Genomic DNA, 23424 nt, shown 5'->3' with positions numbered 1-23424 from the left:
AATCGGCCCGAACAATCAGTCAATCAGCGTTGAAAGGGCCGCGGGTCCAGAATTCTGGACCGGCGCTAAACTCGACTGGCGCCAACCGCCCCCAGAGAGGGTTCTGTAGTACGGATTACGGACGAGAGCATCGAAGCACGGAGATGAGATATCAACATGTACCTAACGATCCTTAACTATACAGAACGCCCACCGACCCCCCCCCCCCCCCCCCCCCTTCTATCCCCGTGGCTATTTCAATCATTAAACCGGGAAAAATGTACAGAATCATGCGATGTTGCCAGCCATTCCCATGAAGATCGCCTGGGCTGCGAGCTGAAGAGACCAGAAACCAACCTTCTTGAACCGTCGCTTGCGTGCCTGCTCGTCCACCACGTCTCGAGCAAACGCATCGTATACCTTGCATCCATCAGCAGTGTCCCGGGACTCGGGGGAAGGGGAAGAGGAAGCCCAACTTACCGCCGCCGAAAGGTCATCCATCAAGCCGCTGTCGAAGGTGGTCCAGCTGCCATCGAAATCGCCAAGGCGCTTGACGAGGCGACAGTTGACTGGAATGAAGGTTCGCCGGGAATTGATGTATGCGACGATGGGGCGTATTAAGGCGTTGTTGATGTAGGATAGGTCTCGTGTGAAAAGAGGCACAACGGCCCGCACGTTGTTCAAATGTAGCCGCAGATCGGTGATCAAGAACCGCCTCTGATCGCTGTCCCCGGGCTCACCAGTCGCATCGGCACTGTGCAAGCCCGAGTCGTCATACCGGTTGGATGTTACAGTGGCCTCCAATCGATCGTACAGATCGGTCACCACCTTGGTCAGGCTTTCATCATTTTCGGCCGGGAACATAATGTCGGCCACGATATCGACCGTTCCTTCGTGAATCCAAGAAAAGGGGCCTTGTACCCCACGGTTCAGATGGTCAATATTTAGCCCATCGATGCGAATCCTGCTATGTTTCTTCCACGGGTTTGGTTTGCCATCCCCGTCATCCTCGCCACCCAACCGTGCGCCGGTGAAACTGTGGGTTTGGCGAGGATGAATGGTGAACAAAGAGTTGTCGAAAGACCCCGACATCATATTAGCAGACATGAAATCATAGAAAAGCCACTGCTTTCTCAGCTGCGGAAGATCGCAGGAAAATATGCTAACGGAGAATGGTCTAAAATTATCCGGCTGGTAAACTGAGACCAGGACATCGTTCATCTTGAATGAGTCAATCTCGAAGTCGCCGGGGTTGTGCTCATGCCGGTAGGATTTAGGGTCCAAGTCAACATTTGGCCAGTAGACATGCCTACGGTCCACTACTCCCCGTATCCCCTTTACTTCGACATCACGAAGAGGGCCTTTGCCATTGATCCATTTCGTGAACGACAGCGTAACGTTGACGGTCTCGATCGACAAATCGAACTGTGTGTAATTTGTATCCTCTTCATCAGACAACGGTCGCTGTTCCGCTGTATCGGGGCTGGGTGGTTCATTAAGAGCCGCGGCTGCGGCCACGGCAGCAGCAGTTTTCGAGGAGCCTTTACTAACATGGCCAGTACCTTGACCTGGTCGTCTTGAGACGAAAACGTTCTTAAAGGTGATGACACCGTCCCCCCATCGGGGAACAATTGCAGATTCAAACACTACCTTCACACCGGAAGACCTTGTAAGGTAATTGCCTATCCAACCAGCAAGCGTTTCTATGGAGCATTAGTCAAGTACCGGGTACAATTGAGCAGAATAGTTCGAACATACCCTGAGCCAGGACGGTGTTGATTGCAAGAATGAGCAAAGAGAAAAATGTCGTGGTCCCTAGGACAATCCACAGCACATGGCCCAACAGCACCCACGAAAAAAGAGCTGTTATTTCGTCGAGATTGAAGGGTCGCACGCTACGGATTGAGAACCACTTGAAGCGTACTTTGAGCCTAGACCAGAAGCCATTGGCTGCGGCCAAGAGTTCCTCCTTTGTAGGTCGATGGAGCTGTGACATGTGTGGTAAACGATCCATCAAATGTCGATTTGATGCCCCCCCTGGAGTCTGCTCATTTATCGCCTGCTTGGAGAATGGGACCTGCAAGTGGGCATCTTTTTCACTGATCTGTGATTTGAGGGTCTCGCCATTCTCCGAGTTTACGGAGTCCTTCTGCGCTTTTGGTTTCGAGCCGTCATCCTTGGTGTGCAACTGCCGCTTCGATACAGTCCGCGAAAGTCCCCGAAAGAATTTGCGGTCGAATTGATAGTTTCGATGCGAAATTATCTTTTCCGGAGTGATAGCACAGGTGGTTCCGGTTTCCACCGCCGCAGAATTTGGAGAGAATCCAAGGACAAAAAAGCCCCCGGAAGCAAATCGTCGGGTAATCTGAGTCGTTCGCCGTGGCGGTATTGTCGACGCCCCTCGAAACTGTTGCCTGGCTAAAAAGCCATGAACATAACCATTCAGATTTGCTGCATCGGAGAAAAAAAGAGTACGACTTGTCTGTTGTCCCAGTCCAAAAAAAGGGCTTGTTCTTGCCCAAAAATTGGAGTATAACCTGCGTCCGAAGTTGCCAGGCATGATTGCCGTCACATACTGGATAACTGGCGAGATTGACGAGAAGGAAGTAGCAAGGGGGGCAGGTGGAAAGGCGCCGTAGAGTTGATAGAGAAGGGCTGATAAAGGCAAAGTGATAGAAGTTGGGACCAAGTTCCGGCGTGCTTGGCGACCAGCTCTTGAACAAATTTCAATGAAATCATCCCGCTCCAGCTCAGTAGTTTGTCCTGTTTGTAATCCTAGCGGCCCCCGAGTCAATCCTTTGTATTCTCTTGTTCTCTTGTACTATTGTACTCTTCATGCTCCACACAGCAGACGAATCATAATAATAAGGAAAAGAAGAAGAAATGAAATGCCGGACGAAAACGCGATTAAAACAATCCCAAGTCAACCAACCAAGTTTCAGTTCTTGTCGCATCCTGGCATACCAAGGCCTTCTGATTGACGCCCGCTAAAATCCGGACAGCTTCGATCGCTGAATCCGAAACAATATTACAATCTCGCTGCGCTGCAGATTGCTATTCACCACGGCTCCAGGATGTTGATACGGTATACAGTACCGCACTATGCATGGGACTGCACTAATCCTCTACAACAGGCTAGGCTTATCCGATAGGACAAGATATGGAAATTTCACATAATACATAGTAGGCGTAGACGGATCGAACTCATCAACAAGTAGGATTATTTCTAGGCCAGATGACCAGGGAACAGATAGGAAGAGAGAAGGGTGGTGGGGGAAACATGGAATAGACAGGGCGCACGATCAGGTCTCGATTCGGCCTCCTTAGTCCTTTTTCAATGGCGTGAAAACCTCCTCTATGCCGTGACGTGTGATGATCATCGTTTGTAAGCCATCTCCCACTTCGATGTGTCGCTCAACCGCACTAGTAAATGCATCTCGCACCAATTGCTCAACTGTTTCTCTCGGTAGTGGCTCGGGCTTCCTGGGTTCGAGAGCATGCCCCTCACCACTTCCCGGGATGTATTGGTTCTTGAAGTTGACTTGATTGTCCAAGAAGGGCATAATCAAGCTCGCCGCTGAGCCTGCCGCTCTGCATTGCTCTCTTTCGTAGGAACCGACGGGATCGTAGCTGTATAAGGCGCCTTTACCCTCCTCATCCAGACCGGCTAGAATAGCAGTCACGTAGTAGGGGAAGAATCGTTTCTGGTAAAGAATAGTCGACAAACGCTGAGCACATGCCCCGACAGACATGGGTTTTCCATGTTGGTACTTATACATCTTCACCACCGCATCCAGCCGCTCTTTGAGCGCTTGACCATCTGCGGCGAAGCCCACAACCGACAGGAGAATATGAGCACCATCACCGGTCTCATCCTCACCACCAATCTTGAAAACCTTGGGAACGAAGCGAGAGTTGATGTTGTACCCTGCAACTGAGCGGGTATCACCGGCGAGGATGGCGAAATCGGCGCCTGTGATGCCTAGGGTGGAACCGCCATTATCCGTGTATCTTAAGCTGAGTTAGCACCATGGATATAACCCAAATCGAGGATTACGATACGCACGGGTAGAACGAATGCTGTTTGTTGGCAGCAGTCGCGGTATGAGGCTGAGAGAAGGAGTATCCGATCGCTTCGTTCTGAGGTTGGTGGCCCATTAACGACATGTTGCCGGATGGTATTTGACCAGATAGATATTCAACGATGGTCACAAGATGAATGCTCTTTGCGAGGGAACCAGGATGGTATTTCGTGAGTGTGCAATGAGGATGATGTTCTGCGTCAACGGGTTAGTTGCGTTAATGGAGCTATTGCTGTCCCTGACGCGGACCCGTAGCTGCCTGTCGCTTATGTCATCCAAAAGCTTCCGCCTTTCGACCGGAGCAGCGACGACCCGGCAGCTCATGGAGCTTGCTGGTTGATCGGGATTCTTTCCTCTCTGTCTTACGATTGACCCGCTGGGGACTTCGTTCATTATCGCGCAGGCGAAGCTCTCACTGCACGGTCGCGCCGGCATCATCATTGACCATTATGCTAGGCCTCGCAGCATACGACAGTAGCAGCGACGATGAAGTTGATACGAGGCGCACTCCGTTGCCAAAGGTATACAATGTTAAACGTTTGCTGGGGTAATACGAGCTGATTCATAATTTCTCTCTTCTTCTCCAGCGAGACTTAGAACATGGTTCTAGTGCAAACCCCAACCCCACCGAAGATAACGGTAGAGTTAATCAGGCTGTATGACTCGGGCGTATAGCTGACCATATATTCCAGCGCAGTCGACGCCAGATACCGAACTCGCACCGGTAATCACCGCAGATCCAAATCCTCGGGGGCCAGTTCTCGGTCCATCCCATCAAGAGGTTCAGCCCTCGAATACCCGCTCTTTGGATGGGCAGTCCTCCCCATACTCAGCATCGCGCAACTTGGTTCATGATTTAACACTTCCTCCGGTTCCAAGTCTGGATATCCCACTATCACCCCCTGGATCTCCCAGTCCAACTGCAAATGCGAAATTTGCCCACTTTCTGGCATTGAAGAAACAAGAGGTCCACTTCAATGAAAAGCTGGCTAGCTCAACCTCGCTAAAGAACCCGAGTTTACTGAAAAAGCTGATGGACCACGCGGGTCTCAGCGAGGAGATGCAATATCACACTGCGCTGCCCCGGGATTTGTGGGACATGGCTAGTCTTCCAAGCTGGGGGTTCAAGGAAGAGCTGTTGAAGGCACAGAAGGAGATCCACAGCAACTTGGAGGAGCGAAAGCTTCCAGGCAAGAGAGAAACGATTGATTTTGTGTCAGCGACCGCTCCTGGCGTCAAGAAAATATCAAAACCAAACCCGTGAGAGGAAAGAAGGATCTAGTAATTTCTGGGCTCCCAGACTTGACCGGAAGCTGCAGTTTGTGAAGTATCCGGCGTAAATAGCTCGTTGGCAACAGCATCATGCTCTACCATCGTCACCCACCATGGCCGTACTACGTAGAAACCGCGGTTCGAGCAGGGCCAGATTTGGGGAAGGGGAAGAAGGAAGCATAGCGTCAACTCCTCGCTAAACGCGGAATGCCCCCATTAATAAGTAGCTCCAATAGGCGCGGATCGCTAGAGCGGGTGACTAACGTAACCAGAGCTCCGTCAGCTCCAACTGCCTAGCAAGAACTATCTACGTACTTACTCCTCCGTACTTACTTTACACTGAACCCCAATCATTCCATTCCACTCTCCCATTCCCCGAGGCCCTTATATCATCGAGGATTTCACTCGCCTTGGATTCTTCACCGGTCTGGTACTCAACGGTCTATTCAACATCCCGCGCCATCCACCTCAGTCGCACTCTCCATCATGAATCACTATCCTGAAGTTTGGGGTCGAGTAAGATGATCACCACGTATATATATACATGCGTCGTGCCTAACTAATACTCTGTCACAAGCCCAGGGATGACATCTATGGGCCGTATAACCCATCATACCTACAAACGACTGGCCCCAAGACTCATACCCAGTCGCCTGCCGTGACCGGGACGTCAGTGATCGCGGTCAAATTCAATGGCGGCGTTGCGATCGCTGCTGATAACTTAGGTGCGCGTTTCGTGTCGAACCCTCCACTTTGCAAAGCTAACATGTCTGGAATCCTAATAGCCTCGTACGGATCTCTTGCTCGATTTTCCGATGTGAAACGTCTCCGGGTGTTCGGCGACTCGGCCATCGTTGGATTCAGCGGTGATGTGTCCGACATGCAGTACATCGACCGTCTCCTAGAGTCAATCGACATCAGGGAGAACTATTCGACTCATGGAAATATGCTCAACGCTAAGAACCTCCATACTTACCTGTCCAAGGTGTTTTACAAGCGCCGCTCCGAGTTCAACCCGCTCTGGAACCACATCCTTGTGGCCGGATTCGATGGCGACAAGAAGCCGTTCCTCAGCTCAGCTGACCTGCTCGGAACTACATTCTCAGCGCCGCACCTTGCTACTGGGTTTGGTGCTCATCTCGCCGTTCCGATCCTTCGTCGACTGTTCCCCGAAGAGAGACCCACAGAAGAGATCAGCAAAGACGAGGCAGTGGCAGCACTGAGGGACTGTCTCAAGGTCCTCTGGTACCGCGATGCTCGGAGTATCGATAAGTACTCCCTTGCAGTGATAACTGGGGACGGTGTTGAGATGCAGGAAGACCAGAAAATTGAAGCTCAGAGCTGGGCATTCGCCGAAAGCATCAAGGGATACGGAGCTCAGGTCAACTAGGTTTCAGTCATTTGTGTCTAGCGGTAGGATTCTTATTAACAAGGGACAAATTACATGCTTTATTTGCTACTGTTGCACTATCTCAACGTTATATAAGCGATCATATCGCACGGGGAAGCAAGGAGGGGGGGAGGGGGGGAGGGACTCCTGCCTACGATATCACCCGTGCTTTGAAGCCATATATAGCAATTTTATCCTATGAGATGTTCAAAGCTTTGGGGTGATACGGTCGAAGACTACCTGGTTCGAACACGATCCCACTTTCTCGAGAGACACTTCCACATGATCACCGTCCTTGAGCCAAAGTGCTGGTTTTCGGCCCATTCCCACACCTTGGGGACTTGAGCAAGATCGTCATCGTCAGTCCCTCCCCGAAGAAGTATAGAAGTCGTAGTTGGGGCGACGACAAGGATCAACTCACGTTCCGGTAAAGATCAAATCGCCTGGCAACAGGGTGGTGCCTTGCGACAAAAACGAAACCGTTCTTGCCACACTAAAGATCATATCCTTAGTTGACGAAGACTGGACCGTATGGCCATTGAGCTTCGTCGAGATATGCAAAGCATTCGGATCGCGGATCAGGCGGGAGGACACAATGCCGGGACCGAAAGGTGCCCAGCCATCGAAGCCCTTTCCCAATGCCCACTGGCCTCCGCCGCGTTTAATCTGCCAATCCCGATGGGAAACATCGTTGCCGACGGAATACCCGAGAACATAATCTAGGGCTTGGTTCTCCGGGACGTCTTTGGCCTCCTTGCCGATCACGACAACCAGCTCGCATTCATAATCCAGGCCTTCGCCTTCTTGTGCCATGGGAGGGATTGGAATGTCATCGGTCGGCCCTGAGATAGCCGTCACTGGTTTGTAGAAGAGAACGGGGTACTTGGGCGTGGGCAGGTTAGACTCCTTTGCGTGCTGCTCGTAGTTCAGCCCCAGACAGCGAACCGTGCCAATATCCGCTCTTGCCAATGGTGCCAAGAATGCTCCTACTTCGGCGATTTGGTCTGTGACACGATGCCGACCAAAGATGTCACCTTGGATCACCCTGGCCTTGGTCACGCCGGTCAGGTCGACAGCCCCAGGGGCCAGGATGGCATCGCCGTAGTAGGTATGGCCATCTCGGGCCAGGAAACGGATGAGACGCTGCGTTGAACCGAGGTCCCAAAGAACTTGATGAGCCTGGGGGGCAGTCTGGGGTGGAGAGGAAGCCAGTGAGTACGACCTACCGAGAATTCCGGCATGATGCCTTGATTACTGGGAAGGAGGTGGTTGTTGCTGGGATGATGCGATAGTCACTTACTGCCGCCAGAGCCGTCGCCGCCTTTTCCTTACTTCCCCGCAAGATCGGCACCGGCCGGAATCTCTGACCTCCTCCAACCCAACTCCTTCCATCCCCGACATGGCTCGATTGTCGGGTCTCCAGAGAGAGGTCCTGTCCCTCTACCGGAGATGTCTTCGCGAGATCCAGAAGAAGCCCACGGTGAGTAGTTTCCGGCCAATCGTCCGACCTGGCCTCGCGACCTAAACCACTCTTCCAGGACACGCGAGGGAACTTCCAGGCTTATGCCAGGTAGGTCCGCCGTTTCCCCCGACTGCGACGAGGTCCCCGAGTGCTAAAGGGAACCGGGCTGCAGGGCGGAGTTCCGCAAGCATCGGTCCGTCAATAAAAAGGACTTCAACGCGATCGAGTACCTGCTGCGCAAAGGACACCGCCAGGTTGAGATGTATTCGTCTCCCGGCATCCGGAACATTCAGTAATCGACGCGGACGTTCGGGAAGCTTCCGCAGTCGGGCTTATCTAAGCGTCACCGGCGTCGAAGCTCCTCGAACACGCCCAGCACGATCGAGTACCACCCAGCGCTTTCGCCCGCTGACGGCATCGGCGCAATGCCATCCTCGGCCAGACTAGAATGCTGTCCTTATAAAAGAATGAACATGCTCCTTGACTGGGCTTCTATCTCCAAATCAAAAACCCCCTTCACTACTGCCTCCTTGGCTTTGTAGTACATCCTCGTCGATATACCTTCTCGCCAGATTCTCACGGCCTTCGTTGCGTCTGCGCCATGACTTTCTTCCCATGCTCTTCTTCTGGCTTCACGCCGTTGTTCCACCTGCTTGATGACTACGATGTGCACCGGTCCAAGAGCCCAAGACAAAGGGTGACTCCTGCCCCCTCGTTCAGCCCTCGTTTCGACGTCTACGAGCTGGACGGCAGCTATCATCTGGACGGCGAACTGCCTGGCGTCGAGCAGAGCAATCTCGATATTGAATTCACCGATCCCCATACCATCGTCATCAAGGGTCGAGTCGAGCGGCAATACAATGACACGGCGTCCGACGCCAGTGAGGCTGTCGATGAACGCACCGATGACACTTCCTCCAGCAAATCTCTTCAGCCCACGGTCGAAGACGACGATGATGAAGCAAGCGCGACGGCAACTCGTGAATCATCAGCATCTGCTTCTCATCCGGCGACCGCACCGAGGAGGTCTGGCTCCGCCTTCAAATACTGGGCGTTGGAGCGCTCTCTTGGTCAATTCCATCGAACATTCTCATTCCCAACTAGGGTGGATCAAGACGCAGTCAGAGCGAGTTTGAGAAACGGAATCATTTCCGTTATTCTGCCCAAGGAGGCCGCTCCTAAACTGAAGAAGATCCGGGTCGAATAAACCCTGTGTGGCTAGTCTGTCAAATAGCAAGGGAGGAAGACCTGCTTTGATTATATCTTGTCCTAGGCTTTTCGATTCACGACCGGCTTGGATCAGTTGGGGTTTACGTTTCCCGCTTCTTTTTCTCTCTTCTCTACTTTTCCCTGTTTGTTCTCTGACAGTCTGCATACACGAATAATGTATTATATCAGCACTAATGAATTCTACAACCTCTTTTATTGCCTCGATTATTCCTTCTTCTAACGGCTATCAGTGCGTTTTAATTTGACTCGATCGTCTAACGTCACACGGTGAAAATGTCTCGGTATGATATGATCATCTAGGTCTTTGTAATGCAATGGATGTATCGTGAACTAATCCCATTTCTTCTAAATCGATTATAATGTAAAGCATCGACATGATTTGTTTTGAGTCTTTGAACTTTTTTTTAAGGAGAAATATATATATATACCTTACAAAGGAAAATGTATAGCATATTTAACGATAGAAGATGGAAACCATCGAGTCATCGAAAAGGGTATATCCACAGTGGCACCAAACACCCGGTCTCAATAACTTGCGCGATATCCGAACGCCAGGATGTATGGGATAACGAGAGAAAGAGGAATCATACATAGACAGCAGAAAAGAAAAGAAGGGAAAGAGTGACAAAGCCAGGCAAGAAATGCGCATACCAGCTACTATATATCTCATAGCTTATCCGCGAGAGGCAAACGGAGAAGCGGTGGCATAGTACGTGTTTGGACCTTTTCGCTGCTTGGACAACCTGCGACGTTGATATTCAATACTCCGACACCTTGGCCTACCCCGAGGAGTGTCAACGTGACATTCGACCCTAGCTGATTGCGAAGTGCTTTGAGTTATTATCGCAGGGTTCGTTCCAGGCGCTGAATCCGTGCACCGAAGTTTGCTAGCCTGGTCGTAGAACCGCGGGTGTTCGACACCCTGGTCCTCAGACGCTGCTCTGCCGGTTCTAGCCACAGCGGGGTGTCGTGATGGAGATTCGAAACCAGCGATGATTTTGTTGGGAGTCTCAGGCCCCGTAGATGAGTTTCTTCCCCGACCGTGATCTAAACCATACCCTAAGGTGCCGCCCAGAGGCGCTCGGCACAGCGCTGCCACTGATATGTCCAATTTTGTAGCATTTTGACTTTTGAGCGCAGCCGTCATTCCAGTGGAAGCAGATTCTTGACTGCGTAGATGTGTGCAGTATCGGGGAAGAGATTCCACACGGGTTGAGGATCGTGGGCCAGTGTAGGATAGGCTCCGTACTCGCCCATTCAATGGTTTCAGCGGCGATTCGTGGCACATGGAGGTCGACCAGCCTCTCGTCCCAGGTCTATATTTCATCTCGGGGTCTTGAAGCCCCGGACGGAGGCGCGCAGGACACTGGTTTCCGAAGCTAAAAGATTCCTCTGCATCTCGTCCAGTGGCGTCTCTGGCGTTCCCTCCAAGAGTAAACCTGCGATATTTGAGTGCCTGTCGTTGTATGAACGTCTGAGAGTCTAACGATGATCCGGCGCGACTGGCCTGAAGAGACCGAATTGATGCCGCGGAACTGTAGCCGCTGTCGACTTTCTTGTGTGCCACTGACTGCCTGGACCGCAAGACTTCCCCATCGACGGCTTTATCAAAGCGAGCAGTCAAGTTTTTTTGATTATCGGATGCAAAGCCCCATCCGTCTCCATGCTCTTTTTCACCGAACGCAGGGGATGCGCTTGTTGGCGGTTCTTCATATGAAAGGCGGCTTACTGGTGGCTCGTCGAATCCCCCATCGTGAGACAGTGAGTGAGCAAGTACCACGAGATTCGATGGAATACTCTCGCTTCGATTTGTCAAACACTGAAGACCGAACGGCGGTCTATCACCTGTCTGTAAGCCCCCGTCACTGTGATGACTGCTAACAGACCCAGAATTATTGGCACCACAAACTATATCATTGTGGCAGTCTCTTGGAGCGTCCGCACTGTTTGAAACAAATCCGGCTGGTTTTGCGCAGTGACGCTGCCCCCCTGGAGCATTGCTTGGCCCCACATGAAACGTATTGTCGGGACAGACGTCTGGAGTCTGACTGCGAGGCCTATTACGCCGAGATCGGTCGCTGGGGCACGGAGATGTGGAGCCATTCACTACGCGCAGTGACCCTAGCTTGAGAGCCCCCAGATGTGTATACTCAAAGTCATTTGGCGTTGGGGGACGTAGCTGGGAAAGTGAAAGCGGATGTCTCCAGTCAGTATCCTGTCGTCTTGACGGATGCCACTGCAACGGGTGAGAGACTTCATTCACGGTAGTAGACATGACCGCCGGTTCTTGCTTGATTGGGGAAGGGCATCGCCGAGCAGCATCTTTCGTTGATCGTCTCGTAGCAATTCCGGGCCGCGTTAAGAGGGAGCGCCGGCGGATCAGAGAAAATCCCTGGCTGTCAACGAGGAAGTGGGTATTGGAAGAAGTTGCTTCTTCGATACTGCTTGCGTTCACCGTACTGTTCGCTCTGCGCGGCGGCGATTGCACCGAGTAGGATCTTCTGGGTTTGCCTGGTGAAGGCCACGGTGAATGAAGCTCATTCGGCACGAATGCCGGTTGGAAGGTGGGTTGCCGAGAGGGTTGAAACGAAGCTCGCCGCGATAGGGTGCCAGAGGTACCGAGACTGGACGTTGGCGAGTGGATGCGAATATCGCTTGACTCTTTGGCAGTGGAGTTGCTCCGTTTTGTCTTGCTGGCAGCTATCCAAGGCGGATCGGACTGCAACGAGACAGAAGCAAACGAGTGCGACCTTCGCCCATTGGGTTCTGAATCAGAGGAGGCAACCGGGATAGAAGCTCCAGTCCACGGATTTTGCCAAGTGGATGCTACCGGAGAGCAAGGATTGGAAGGTTGTCGAGGCGAATTGGCCGAGAGCGAAGCGGGTTGGTTGTTAGCAGGCGGTTTCGAGAGCCGGTTTGAGCGGCGGCGCTTGTCTCTACTTGGAATAGAGAAGAAACTTCCCATGACTTGGTAGCTGTTTGGAAGTTCAAGCACAGAGCAAGACCTTAAGACCACCACAGGCCGCTCATGGACGTTTCCCCAGCAGTGCTAACAGCCAAACAGCATTTGACGTAGGGTACCGTCTTTGTGACCCGGACAGCGATATAGCAACCAAATAAAGATCCCAGACTAAAGGGAAGCCACCCTCGACGAAGGGAGCGAGAGAGAAAGGAACGGATAGAAAAAAGGACACAAGGGGATAGAAAAAGGATTGTGAATTTGGATTTTACCCACAAGGACGAAATCCGGACGGCAGCAGCAGCGGCGGCGACACCCCAAGACCAATTGCTCGACAAGGAATGCCACAACAAGATGCAAGATCGGGCTAAAGGTAACACAGAGATGAGCAACGGGAAGCATCAACTACATAAGAGAAGTGAAGGACCAGGGGAGGGGGGGGGGAGGGAGAGGGAGTAACCGCCAGCAGACCCAATGCATTGGCAGAAGATGCGCAAGACACCACAATGACGAATGCGTTCTCGATGCAGATACAACGGAATTGGGACGGGAGGAGACCGACTGCGGTCGGAGGACGAGGAAGGTTAAGATGGAAACCCGATTGACAACCTAAGGCCATTGTGGTCTATGGGCCATGCAAAACAACCATCCGGGTGGATAACCACCACATCAAGGCCGAATGCGGACAGATCGAGCGTTGCATAGTTTATGCAGGTCGAGACGCCCAAGAAGGAAATGAGAAGGCAGTGGAGAGGACAGACGATCCCCGAGCTGAAAGAGCGAGAGCGAGACGGTGGAGGCAGAAAGACAGGCCGGAAGACCGAAAAAAGCGAGAGATGAATCGATCAACTTGGCCGGCGAGGTTGTACGGTGGAAGGGACCTCCATCTACGAGGTACCTACGGCACCACGGAGTTAAGGTATCGTGGTAGGTACCTCCCTGTACGCTCAGGTACCTCGGTCCTGTACCCAAATACGTGTACTGTACAATGAATACTACGATACTCCGTTCGGTATTGGCGGCGTCATGGTCTTTTAAGGTAGGTACAGGTAGGTACCTCTTTGACGGAACTCCTTCCTCCTTCCTCCTTCCTCCTCCTTCCAACTCTCTCCTCTCTCCTCTACCCCTACCCTACATCTCCGGACTACCTCGCTGCAAACGATTTCGCCATCCGAGAACGGCTTAGGGTTTCCCGGCTGCCGTGGGGCCAACCGGATCGGTGTGCGGCGGGAGTCAGCGTCAAATCATTCAATAATAGTAACTAATGTCCTGTCGGTCAAAATCTTGCTGAATGTACACCGCGTCTTCGCCCCGTCGCATGGCGGCCTTTCCCTTCCTGTCGCCAGACGAATTCCATGGCGCCTGTCGCGCATTGCTGGCCCGCGTTCACGCGGTCGGCCCCTCGGCGGTGGGATGGTCGTCCATCCGGCTGACACGACAGGTATCCCCCGTCCGATCTGGCTCTTTTTGGCACCCCATGTCCCTCCTAACCCGCTCGACTGCTGTAGCCACTTGGTCCGGTTCTCGACATCTCGCGGAACCTGGACCATGTCGCGATGCGTCATGTCGACGCCGTCCCCTCCGTAGGTCCCGAGGATACGCAATTGGAGGCTACCGAGCAGGATCCAGTCCGTGACTTGTTTCCCATTTCATTGCACACGCACACTATCTTCTGATAATTAATGATCCAATCCGCAGGAGGCCCTCATTCGTCCGCCCGACTCCAACACCGTACTCCAGGTGGATTATGAGATTCTCCTTTCCCCCACGTACCAAGTCCCCGTTCTATACTTCATGTTGCGGCGAGGTACCCATCTCGGTCCGATGGAGATAGACGCAGTCTACCATTACCTCGTAGCGGACCAGTACAGAAAGGAGCTCCAAGACGTCGGGGTCATGGGCGGTATTAGTATCGGCGTAGGTGCAGCGGACAAATCCCCGAGATCGCTTTCCTTCTTTCCCTCGTGTTAGAGCTCATGCTTTCGTAGTACCACCCACAGTCCGAGACCCCGGTTTTCTTCGTTCATCCATGCAACACCGCAGACGCTATGAGACAGATCGCGGGGCATCAAGACGTTACACCCGAGACGTACCTCGTCATCTGGTTTGGGCTGATAGGCAATCGCCTCGGTCTCCATTTGCCAAGTGAGCTCTTTAGGAATGGAGAGCAATGAGCAAGCACAAATTCCTGGGCATAGCATTAAGTGATGTGATTGAAGCAGACCATCTTAGGGAGGGGCCCCTCTCCCTCCTCCAGTTCTCTCCCACCCCTTTCCCGTTGCTACTTCGGCTCGTTGATCATCATGACTCGGATGGCCTAGTCTTCATCGGATGAGGCTTCCATCGGCACATCGCTGTCCTCATCCATCGGTGCTTCCCCTCCGTCACTTTCCTCCTCGCGAGGCCGCTTGACTCCTTGGGTTGCCAGGGGATCACCGTTAACCTCCCCGGTGGATTTCGGCGGTAGCGCTGCCGACCCGGGAGGTCCGCTGAAGATCGACCTTTGCAAATCTGAAGATGCGACCCCAGGCTGAGCTGCAGCACCCGCTGGTGCCATACTATATGTTCCGCGGAGTCTGGCAATAACATCCGAAGTGCCTTTCGCATAAACAATTTTCTGTAGCCTCAAAATCAGTAGATGATCGCGATGAAAATTGAAACCATATACCAGAACCAACTTGTAGACCTTACCATTTGCTTGCCAAAAAACTCAAACCCCTGAAGCGCACGCATTGCTTGTGTGCTAGCTTGGACATCCTTGAACACGATATGGGCCTGACCGCGCATCTTCTTGGTCTTCATAGCCACCACGTCCAAAACGGTTCCGTAGGTGGAGAACAGGGTGTATAGCGAGAGCCGCAAGTCAAGTTTGCGCAGCTTGTCCGGAAGGTTGGTACAGTATAGCCTAAGAGTCCATCAGAATCTCCCATACTTTGGGGGGGGGGGGGGGGGGGGGAGGTTTTTTTTTTGCTCCACTCCGGCCGAGGAAAGAATGGAAAACTGACGTTTGATTCGGAACCCCGGAGGTAGCAGGTTTACCCTGCGTACCTCTGCGCGTTGTAAGAGTGGTTGTTGGAGACATTGCTGCTATGGGGAGGAGGTAGAGGTCAGGAGTCGAGCGTAGCAAGCGTTTTCTCCCCGGCTCGAATGGAGCTTCTCGGCGCCCTCGCGTTGCGCTTCTGCTAATGGCCCGTGACCGACAATGGATCACGTGATCTATTATATAAGCACGCCCGCGTCATCGATGGTCGCGGCCTTGAACTTCCCCCCGTTCAGCATCTACGCTGCGATAAAGAAGCCTTGCAACCACTGCCCCCTCCACCACCCTTGTTCCCCCCCTGAACGGTAGTAGAGAGCTGCTCCTACCGATTGCATTACAATGCCTGCTCCAGAAGTCCACCATCTATTTCACAACCCAATCGCCGACCATTCATTTTCGTCTGATAAGAACACCCTTGCGGTTGCGCGGGACAGCAATGTGGAGCTCTATCAGAGAGGAGGTAACAAGTTTTCATTGACCGACGAGCTGAAGGGTCATGAGAAGATTGTTACGGGCGTTGACATCGCCCCTAACAGTGGCCGTATCGTTACTTGCTCGCAGGGTTAGTTTCACGCCGACCTCCAAAGCGCCGCCGCCTAGCTTACCTCATGAGTACAGACCGTAACGCTTACGTTTGGGAACGAACGGATTCGGGCTGGAAACCGACCCTGGTCCTTCTTCGAATCAATCGGGCCGCGACCTTTGTCCGGTGGTCTCCATCCGAACAAAAATTCGCCGTCGGATCGGGGGCCCGCGTGATCGCGGTATGCTATTTCGAGGAAGAAAACGACTGGTGGATTTCAAAGCACCTGAAGAAACCCATTCGAAGCACCATCACGACACTGGCTTGGCACCCGAACTCCGTTTTGCTGGCTGCTGGATCTACGGACTCCCACGCCCGGGTTCTTTCGAGTTACATCAAGGGTGTTGACACGCGTCCCGAACCGAGCGCGTGGGGAGAGCGTCTCCCATTCAACACCATCTGCGGAGAATTTCTGAATGACTCCGCGGGGTGGATTCATGGGGTGTGCTTTTCCCCGAGTGGAGATGCGCTTGCATTCACTGGCCACGACAGCAGCGTTACGGTTGTTTACCCAAGTGCACCGGAGCAACCCCCTCGAGCGATGTTGAATGTCACCACCCGCCTCTTGCCATTCAACAGTTTGATCTGGAATGGGGAGGATGAAATCATTGCTGCAGGCCATGTAAGCCACCCCCAGCAAGTTGATCATGACCTTTGCACACCTACTAACGTCACTGATGCCAGGATTGCGAGCCGTACCGTTTCCGCGGCAATGAGAGTGGATGGCAGCTTGTTGGAACACTTGAAAACAAAGCAGGATCCGGCGCCGGCAGTGTTCGGGAGGAGTCTGCCCTGAACATGTTTCGTCAGATGGATCTCAAGGGACAAGCCCAGGTTGACACGCAGCTCAAATCGGTTCACCAGAATACCATTAGCACGGTGAGGGTCTACGAACAAGACGGCGGAGCCGTTCGACAGTTTAGCAGTAAGTTCCATCCCCCACCTCATTTTGCCAGGAAGTGATGATCTGGGCTAACTGTTGAAATCCAGCTAGCGGAGTCGACGGGCGTGTGGTTGTCTGGACCATCTAGAGTAGAGTCCGGAGTAGTACCGAGTCAACGGCGATCAGTTCACCTCCTGTAGTTAGTACTATACATACCATACCGTATCACAACGAGACCGTGTATATATTACCAGGTATAAAATCCACACCGGTATGATACGTTACAAAACACACATACGTACCGTACTGTCCTCCGACCGCGGAGTAAATTTCTGTAAAATTCTCAATTTCCCCGGATTTGCTTCCCCAACATCGTCACGCGTGCAACTTGCACATCACAAGCCCCTTTCCCCAAGACATGCACTGAACTACAATAAAGTACAGCAATGTCCACAATGCGGACGAAAGGTCTTGGCGTATACTACAACCATGGCCTTTGACCACTTCTTGACTCTCTTCCTCGCTTTGGCATATTTCCCTTACCTTTGTCGCTCCAGTCTACTCCTTCCAGAGACTAAAGAGACTCCGGCTCATGATGAACCCGCCGGATTCGATCGCGTCGTCTCCCCCACCGTGTTTGCAGCCCTGGAAGAACTCGCCCGTATAGTCGATGTATCCTACTGCGTTGGGAGCACGGGGATTCAGAAGCCCTTCGAATGCTTGAGTCATTGCGATGAGCTCCGGGGTTTCGAGTTGATCGCCGTAAGTCCTTGTCTCCGTTGCCTCTCCCCAGCTTGGCACGATTTACTCAAAAGGTTTCCTCGCGTTCTTCCGGCTAGTCGTGGAATACGGGCCCGTTACTCTCGGACTCCTGTGGCTACGTCGCGCTCTCCCACCCCCCTTCCCCGAAACGCATCGTGGTGGCTTTCCGCGGCACATATTCCGTGGCAAACACGATCGTCGACTTGTCGGCCTACCCGCAGGTCTACGTTCCCTACGACGTCGAAGATGGACCCGGCGGCGAGCAGCCCGCGCGCTGTCGGAACTGTACGGTCCATGCCGGGTTCATGACCTCGTGGCGGAACACTCGCGCGACCGTTCTGCGGCATGTCGCCGCCGCCAGAGAACAATTCCCGGGATACAAGTTGGTCCTGGTCGGCCACTCGCTGGGCGGGGCTGTGGCCGCGCTGGCTGGACTTGAGATGCGATTGCGTGGCTGGGACCCGCATGTGACCACTTTTGGCGAGCCCAAGGTCGGGAACGGGGACTTTGTCCGTTTCCTCGACGCCACCTTTGGCTTCCTCGACGCCGACCCGGGCTCTGATGATCGACGGTGGAGATTTCGCAGAGTCACACACGTCCATGATCCCGTGCCTCTCTTGCCTCTGGCGGAATGGGGGTACGAGATGCACTCCGGGGAGATCTTTATCTCGAAAGTGCGCCTGTCGCCGTCCGCTTCGGACGTGTCTCTCTGTAAGGGCCGCAACGATAGTCGGTGTATATCCGGATCACGGGATGCGCAGGAATTCGCGCTGCGTGAGGTGAGGTCCCTTCTCACGGATAGCAGACGGCCGCCGGACTGGACGAATCCGCCCGTGGCGCCTCCTAGTTTTCATGAACAGCAACAGTCGCCGCTTCACTGGCCGTGGGATCGCATCCCCGTTCGATACCGGTTATGGGAGCTTTTCTTCGCCCACCGGGACTACTTCTGGCGCTTGGGTCTTTGTGTTCCTGGTGGGGATCCGACTGGCAAGGAATAGACCTCTTTCTACCTACTTTCACTCCGTACCCAAATGCTCATCTCAGGTAGACGTATCATGCGCTATGATGTAAAAGGACCAGCAAGATTGTCCCGCTCTCTTTTGCGGTCAGCATCATGTGAAGAGATAATGGAAGCAAGGCACGAATTACGTCGATCGAGATTTCCAGGAAGAATGCAAGGGCGTTCTCCACTAGCCTGCATGACTGCACATACAAAGTATGTATATAAAGTCGCCTTCAAACTGGCGGTGTCGCTTCATTAGTCAAACAGGTCAGATGCATGGGGCAAACGCGCTTAGCCTTTTAAGACGGAATTTAACGGGGTGGACCAAAAAAAAAAAAAAAAAAGATGGGATGACCAAATACTTGGAGGCAATATTCAAGGCATGGACGAGGAGCCAAACTAGCTACCTAATAATACCCACTCCCAAACAATTGTATATTCAGAGAAAGTGAAACCCTCGATGATAGAGAGGTGAAGAATGCAGGTAAAGAATAATGGTAGAAAGAAAGGACAGAAACAGGACCCAACCAAACTCGAATGTGAAGAAGTAGGATAAGGATGAAGAACGAAACGACGATTGTCCCAAGCCGACACCTTTTTATTTCCCGTGCTCCAGACTGGGAACAATGACTGGACCGTACTTGACCACGGTTCCATACGTGCCTTCACCCTGGACCATGAAATCCACGGCCAGGTTAAGCTTACTGCCCCCAAAGCCGACTGCGGGCTGGTTGTACATCGGATTGACGGCGTCCGGATCGTAGGCGACTATGGCGGCATAATTTCGACGGCCCATCAATTTCCGGTGCTCTCGGGATTGCCCTGTCACGTCAGATTGAAATATCTCCATCATATCCTCCTTCGTGTCGGTGGGCTGTGAAGGTGTGGAGCGGTGGCCGTTGGCAGGAACGTAAAGCGGTTTGTTGCTCCCGTGGAGAAGTTTGATGATGTACGAAGGAGGGGGACTGTTCACCACGGCCGAGGAAATGATTTGATACATCGTCTTATGGTCGGAGGGATGGGCAGGGTCGTGCACCAAGCCTGCACCACAGACGTTGACCGCGCCGGAGAGGAAAGTCATGCGCAGGGACTTCTGATGTGCGATTCCCTGCAGAGTCCGGATGAAGTACGTCCGCTCAAGATCCTGTATCTGAAGATCAGCAAGACTGACGATGGTTCCACGGAGGAGTGGGGATTTCGGTACCTTGGATTCATGCGTCCACTGATCTCGAAGCTCATCAAGCATGTCAAATTCACCAAAAGGGCTTAGTATGCCGCCCATAAGCCCCGATTTACCCACAGCACGCTTGACCGAATCGAACCCCGAGCCTACCATATCCTTTGCGCCAACCACGCCGGCCACGGAGCTGGTTACCTTCCCAAGTACATTATAGGCTCCCGTGACCGCCCGTTTGCCGGTAGCAACCGTATGGGCGATATGCTCGGCCGTTTCCAGTCGGGGGTAGATGATAGGCAGCGAGATCATCCACAAACAATGCTGTACAGATGGCGGTAGCACTGCGACCTTGGGGAAGATCCCCTGGTACGTAGCCCCCGCCACAACCTGGTGAGGGTTCCTTTCTGATCGACAATCGAGGCCGACAACGACCACCGCCGGCCCGAGATATTTGACGTAATGCCAGCCCGTTCCAGTGATGGTGAACAGATCGGTGTCTGTACTGACATTGCGGAGCAACTCTAACGTCGTATGGTGCTGAAAAAGGAGATACATTTCTATTCCAATTCGACCTATGTTCTTGAACATATTTGAGAACTGCATGTGCTCAGGATAGGACCCGAACCCATCAAATCTGAATTATGAGGCCGGTCTTAGCGTCAGGTTCAATGATAATGTGGGCACGAGGGCAAAGGAAACTTCGGGGGGGGAAGAGGAGGAAAAGAGAAAGAAGTGCTTACATGTCGTGGTCATCGATTTGGCAGATGTAGGGAATCTGTGCGAATGACTCCCTCAAGTACGGCTGGTCAAAGTGGCTGGTATAGTAATGGAAGTACGCATGAGAAACATCCTCCTCGTGGGCTGCAGTCCACGACGCGGTTTTCCTGGCTTCCTTGCCCTTGATCGTAAGCCATTGCTTAAGGGATGGGATCTCTTTCCACATTCGATCCGCATAGATCTGACCTCCAAGAGATAGTTGTGCGTGAAAGCCTCCGATCTCGTTGTGCTTCTGCATGATATCTTTCCACATCAATCCCGCCCCTCCCAAGCGTGATCGCTCGTTTGCATTCACATTGAGTGAGAAGTCATTTCCAGAAGTCGTGATCAAACGCCAGTTGGTCTCATGTCGCCCAGCCACCAAAAACTCGTAGCGGGTACATCCCAGGTGCGACGTAATCGCGTACGTCCATTTTGCAGGACCAGAGTCGTCCATGTGACAGTCAACATCGTACTTGTAAAAAGTCCACCGCTGATGGACGGCAATGGCAAGCGGCTTCAGTTGCCGGGGATTGGGAGAAAGATCAACGCTTTGGTGCATATGAATTGTCGGCGGCTGTCCAGCATCGGTGACCAACAGGATCGAGCCGAGCCAGACCCCACGCTCCACGTCCATATTCGTATAGCGAAGATACGGGCCAAAATATACGCCGTTGGTCGGCGCTACCTTATACAAGTCGACACCGCTACTTGGTGGTGGACCAGTAAACCCGGCTACCACGGGGGATTGCAGGCTCTCGTACCCGGGAGTCATGGGGAGACCAGGAGAGGTCAGTGGCTTGCTGAACGCCGACAAGCCGGGCGAAGATAGAGGATGACTGCTGTAAACGCTTCCAACCGGGGACAATGGCGTCTCGTTTAGGTTCAATGGCGTGGGACCCTTGGGGAATTCCCATTGGGTTGACTGCGTAGGAAGGTGAATGTAGTAATATTGTCCCGAATTAGGGTCTAAATGGGCAATCCAGCCCTCCGGAAGAGGTGGGGGTGATGCTGGTGGGATGCCTGAAGGAGTCGCCAATGCATTGACCTGGGTCTGCTGAATCGTCGGTTGATGACTATTCTGCGCTCCCTGCGAATCCTCGATGTCATTTGCCGGTGATTGTTCCGATGGCTGCTGTTGTCGCGGATCATTGGCAAAAGCAGGGTGATCCTGCGTTGAGGAAGAAGGCGCGGCGCCATTTTCGGGAGCCAATGTTGCCGGATGTACTGCCGCCGGGGCCGACTGGCCAGTCGGTGCAGTTACACGTTGTTTTTCACTCGAGTATCCCTGGGCGGCAGTCGATCCGGATACACTTGAGTAAGCAGGGGGAGGGGAGGAACTGATGCGCATTCGTTCCAAGTCTTGCTCCAGAGCATTAGGAGGGATTCTCGCAGGCTGCTGGGCTGAGGAGACATGCGATGGAGTTGAAACTGGCTGAGGTGTGTAGGATTGGTCTGGGGGATTCTCCGTGGAAATAACCCCAGCGCCCTGGTAGACTGTTGGCGGTCCATGTGGCTGGGTTCCAGGCTGTTCTGTAGGTGTCCATGGCCTCTGAAATGGCGCCTGAGTCCTCGGTTGCTGGCCAGCATACTGCTCTGCTCTTCTCTGGGCTGCCGCGCTCTGAGCCTGTAATCCAGACAGGGTTGACGTGCCTGCGATGCCGGAGGCTGCATACCGAGCTTCAATGTCGGATCCCGGCTGTTGACCGGGTTCGACAATAGGAGTTTCCGGCGGTGGGGGCGATCCCCTCTGGGCGCGCGTCGTAGAGGTTGACGCTGTCGAACTGATCCGATTTATAGCGTTGTTCGGAGGCTGCAGATTCTGTGCTGGCGCGGGTCTTATTGCGTGTCCGGGCAAGGCCTCCGGCTGAGGAGGCGGCCAATAGCCCTGTCGGTAATCTTGACGGGCCTCTCCATCACCGCGGTGCCCGTTCATGGGAGGTGGAGGTACTTGCGCTCGTTGGTAATTCCGGGCAAACAATCCATCTCTATCGGGTGCATCTCCTGCGGGGGACTCTGGCAACGGCTTTGGCACATTCCCGCGTCGCTCAGCCAGGGTTATTTGCTTGGGCTCGCGACCATCTCTCGGCCGCAACGCTGCTGGGTAGTCGGGCCTTGGTGTGCCGGAACCAGCCGGCATAGCCGCTATGTTGTTCATCGGCATTGGGGGGCCACCAAGCCGCCCACCATCGGCCGTCGGGCTTGGACTGTGCCTTTGCTGGTGCCTCAGCCGGTCATCCGGGTAAGGAAGAGGCGCACTCTGCGGGGCGGGTGACGGTGTCTCTCTTTTGCTGATTCGTAGCGGTCCAATAACGGGTGATTCGACAGGCGGTCTCCCCGCGGGGTTACCTAGAAACAATTCCTCCTGCGAACGACTGCCCTGACGACTTCCGCTAGATTCCATCTTAGGGTCTGGTCTAACCGAAAGAAACCTGGCCCTGGTATGAGACGAAGGAGACGGTTAAGTTAGCAAGGGCAGAAAGAACAGAGAAAGAAAGAGAAGAAGAAAACAAAGATCACGGCGAAGACAGCAACCAGGACGATACTTCGGCGGGAAGATGAGCCACGGTGATAAGAGGGGGCGCAACTGAATCGAACAGATGCGGGGGTCTACTAACTAATTGATGCGCAGAAAGGGTCGGTCGGGGTTCCGAGGTAAGCAGCGCAGAACAGGAAGCTGAAGGGAGAATGAGAAAGGACCCTCAGCCTTCGCGGAAGGACACGCAGTCGAGTTCAGGAGAAGGAAAAGAAGGACGGAAGTGGCAGGCCCTCGTCGCGTCGTCACATCCCATCCCACTCCCGATTAGCCGCCGGGCCTGTTGCTGTACTAGACGCTTCTCCGCCAT

The 23424-nt window shown here is 53.3% G+C and overlaps 12 protein-coding genes across 12 annotated transcripts; 6 read left to right on the top strand and 6 right to left on the bottom strand.

Moving 5' to 3' along the window:
* Window positions 1-221: 221 nt before the first annotated feature.
* P170DRAFT_457396 (mitochondrial distribution and morphology protein) lies at window positions 222-2674 on the bottom strand. The gene is made up of 3 exons (XM_024851715.1): window positions 1738-2674; window positions 460-1682; window positions 222-399 (listed from the first exon to the last, which is right to left on the bottom strand). The coding sequence occupies exons 1-3, from the start codon at window positions 2537-2539 to the stop codon at window positions 268-270; spliced, it is 2157 nt and encodes a 718-aa protein (XP_024702292.1). The 5' UTR covers window positions 2540-2674; the 3' UTR covers window positions 222-267.
* Window positions 2675-3125: 451 nt separating this feature from the next.
* Window positions 3126-4267, bottom strand: prs3 (proteasome core particle subunit beta 6). Its single transcript, XM_024852411.1, has 2 exons — window positions 4046-4267; window positions 3126-3990 (listed from the first exon to the last, which is right to left on the bottom strand). The coding sequence occupies exons 1-2, from the start codon at window positions 4144-4146 to the stop codon at window positions 3303-3305; spliced, it is 789 nt and encodes a 262-aa protein (XP_024702291.1). The 5' UTR covers window positions 4147-4267; the 3' UTR covers window positions 3126-3302.
* A 117-nt stretch (window positions 4268-4384) lies between these two features.
* Window positions 4385-5380, top strand: P170DRAFT_438701 (HCNGP domain-containing protein). The gene is made up of 3 exons (XM_024849663.1): window positions 4385-4582; window positions 4649-4700; window positions 4754-5380. Exons 1-3 carry the CDS (start codon window positions 4511-4513, stop codon window positions 5323-5325), a joined length of 696 nt encoding a protein of 231 aa, XP_024702290.1. The 5' UTR covers window positions 4385-4510; the 3' UTR covers window positions 5326-5380.
* A 314-nt stretch (window positions 5381-5694) lies between these two features.
* On the top strand, window positions 5695-7045 carry pre4 (proteasome core particle subunit beta 7). Its single transcript, XM_024845827.1, has 3 exons — window positions 5695-5849; window positions 5911-6058; window positions 6119-7045. The coding sequence occupies exons 1-3, from the start codon at window positions 5820-5822 to the stop codon at window positions 6721-6723; spliced, it is 783 nt and encodes a 260-aa protein (XP_024702289.1). The 5' UTR covers window positions 5695-5819; the 3' UTR covers window positions 6724-7045.
* P170DRAFT_477840 (fumarylacetoacetate hydrolase family protein) lies at window positions 6931-7964 on the bottom strand (the record flags this gene model as incomplete). Its single annotated transcript, XM_024853508.1, has 3 exons — window positions 6931-7063; window positions 7145-7914; window positions 7950-7964. The coding sequence occupies 3 exons, from the start codon at window positions 7962-7964 to the stop codon at window positions 6931-6933; spliced, it is 918 nt and encodes a 305-aa protein (XP_024702288.1).
* A 158-nt stretch (window positions 7965-8122) lies between these two features.
* Window positions 8123-9825, top strand: P170DRAFT_457393 (HSP20-like chaperone; the record flags this gene model as incomplete). The annotated part of the gene is made up of 4 exons (XM_024851714.1): window positions 8123-8203; window positions 8262-8293; window positions 8358-8477; window positions 8870-9825. 4 exons carry the CDS (start codon window positions 8123-8125, stop codon window positions 9390-9392), a joined length of 756 nt encoding a protein of 251 aa, XP_024702287.1. The 3' UTR covers window positions 9393-9825.
* P170DRAFT_229994 (uncharacterized protein) lies at window positions 9741-12561 on the bottom strand. The gene has a single exon (XM_024842892.1). It carries the CDS (start codon window positions 12378-12380, stop codon window positions 10089-10091), a length of 2292 nt encoding a protein of 763 aa, XP_024702286.1. The 5' UTR covers window positions 12381-12561; the 3' UTR covers window positions 9741-10088.
* Window positions 12562-13478: 917 nt separating this feature from the next.
* On the top strand, window positions 13479-14548 carry P170DRAFT_511645 (ATG3/ATG10 family protein; the record flags this gene model as incomplete). The annotated part of the gene is made up of 4 exons (XM_024854910.1): window positions 13479-13815; window positions 13883-14002; window positions 14073-14291; window positions 14363-14548. The coding sequence occupies exons 1-4, from the start codon at window positions 13666-13668 to the stop codon at window positions 14546-14548; spliced, it is 675 nt and encodes a 224-aa protein (XP_024702285.1). The 5' UTR covers window positions 13479-13665.
* A 143-nt stretch (window positions 14549-14691) lies between these two features.
* Window positions 14692-15456, bottom strand: P170DRAFT_477835 (U2 snRNP complex subunit MSL1; the record flags this gene model as incomplete). Its single annotated transcript, XM_024853507.1, has 3 exons — window positions 14692-14991; window positions 15066-15279; window positions 15380-15456. The coding sequence occupies 3 exons, from the start codon at window positions 15454-15456 to the stop codon at window positions 14692-14694; spliced, it is 591 nt and encodes a 196-aa protein (XP_024702284.1).
* Window positions 15457-15658: 202 nt separating this feature from the next.
* On the top strand, window positions 15659-17159 carry P170DRAFT_438694 (WD40 repeat domain-containing protein). Its single transcript, XM_024849662.1, has 4 exons — window positions 15659-15976; window positions 16033-16619; window positions 16682-16922; window positions 16988-17159. Exons 1-4 carry the CDS (start codon window positions 15754-15756, stop codon window positions 17026-17028), a joined length of 1092 nt encoding a protein of 363 aa, XP_024702283.1. The 5' UTR covers window positions 15659-15753; the 3' UTR covers window positions 17029-17159.
* A 210-nt stretch (window positions 17160-17369) lies between these two features.
* P170DRAFT_511642 (lipase family protein) lies at window positions 17370-18995 on the top strand (the record flags this gene model as incomplete). Its single annotated transcript, XM_024854909.1, has 2 exons — window positions 17370-17642; window positions 17720-18995. The coding sequence occupies 2 exons, from the start codon at window positions 17370-17372 to the stop codon at window positions 18638-18640; spliced, it is 1194 nt and encodes a 397-aa protein (XP_024702282.1). The 3' UTR covers window positions 18641-18995.
* Window positions 18942-23420, bottom strand: P170DRAFT_229799 (WW domain protein). Its single transcript, XM_024842891.1, has 4 exons — window positions 23197-23420; window positions 20563-23016; window positions 19850-20456; window positions 18942-19795 (listed from the first exon to the last, which is right to left on the bottom strand). The coding sequence occupies exons 2-4, from the start codon at window positions 22980-22982 to the stop codon at window positions 19244-19246; spliced, it is 3579 nt and encodes a 1192-aa protein (XP_024702281.1). The 5' UTR covers window positions 22983-23016; window positions 23197-23420; the 3' UTR covers window positions 18942-19243.
* Window positions 23421-23424: the final 4 nt, after the last annotated feature.

Source organism: Aspergillus steynii (genome assembly GCF_002849105.1).
Source record: "Aspergillus steynii IBT 23096 chromosome Unknown P170scaffold_6, whole genome shotgun sequence".
Taxonomy (NCBI): Eukaryota; Fungi; Ascomycota; class Eurotiomycetes; order Eurotiales; family Aspergillaceae; genus Aspergillus; species Aspergillus steynii.
Note: the sequence above shows the minus strand (reverse complement) of the source record. Positions and strands in the feature narration are given on the sequence as shown.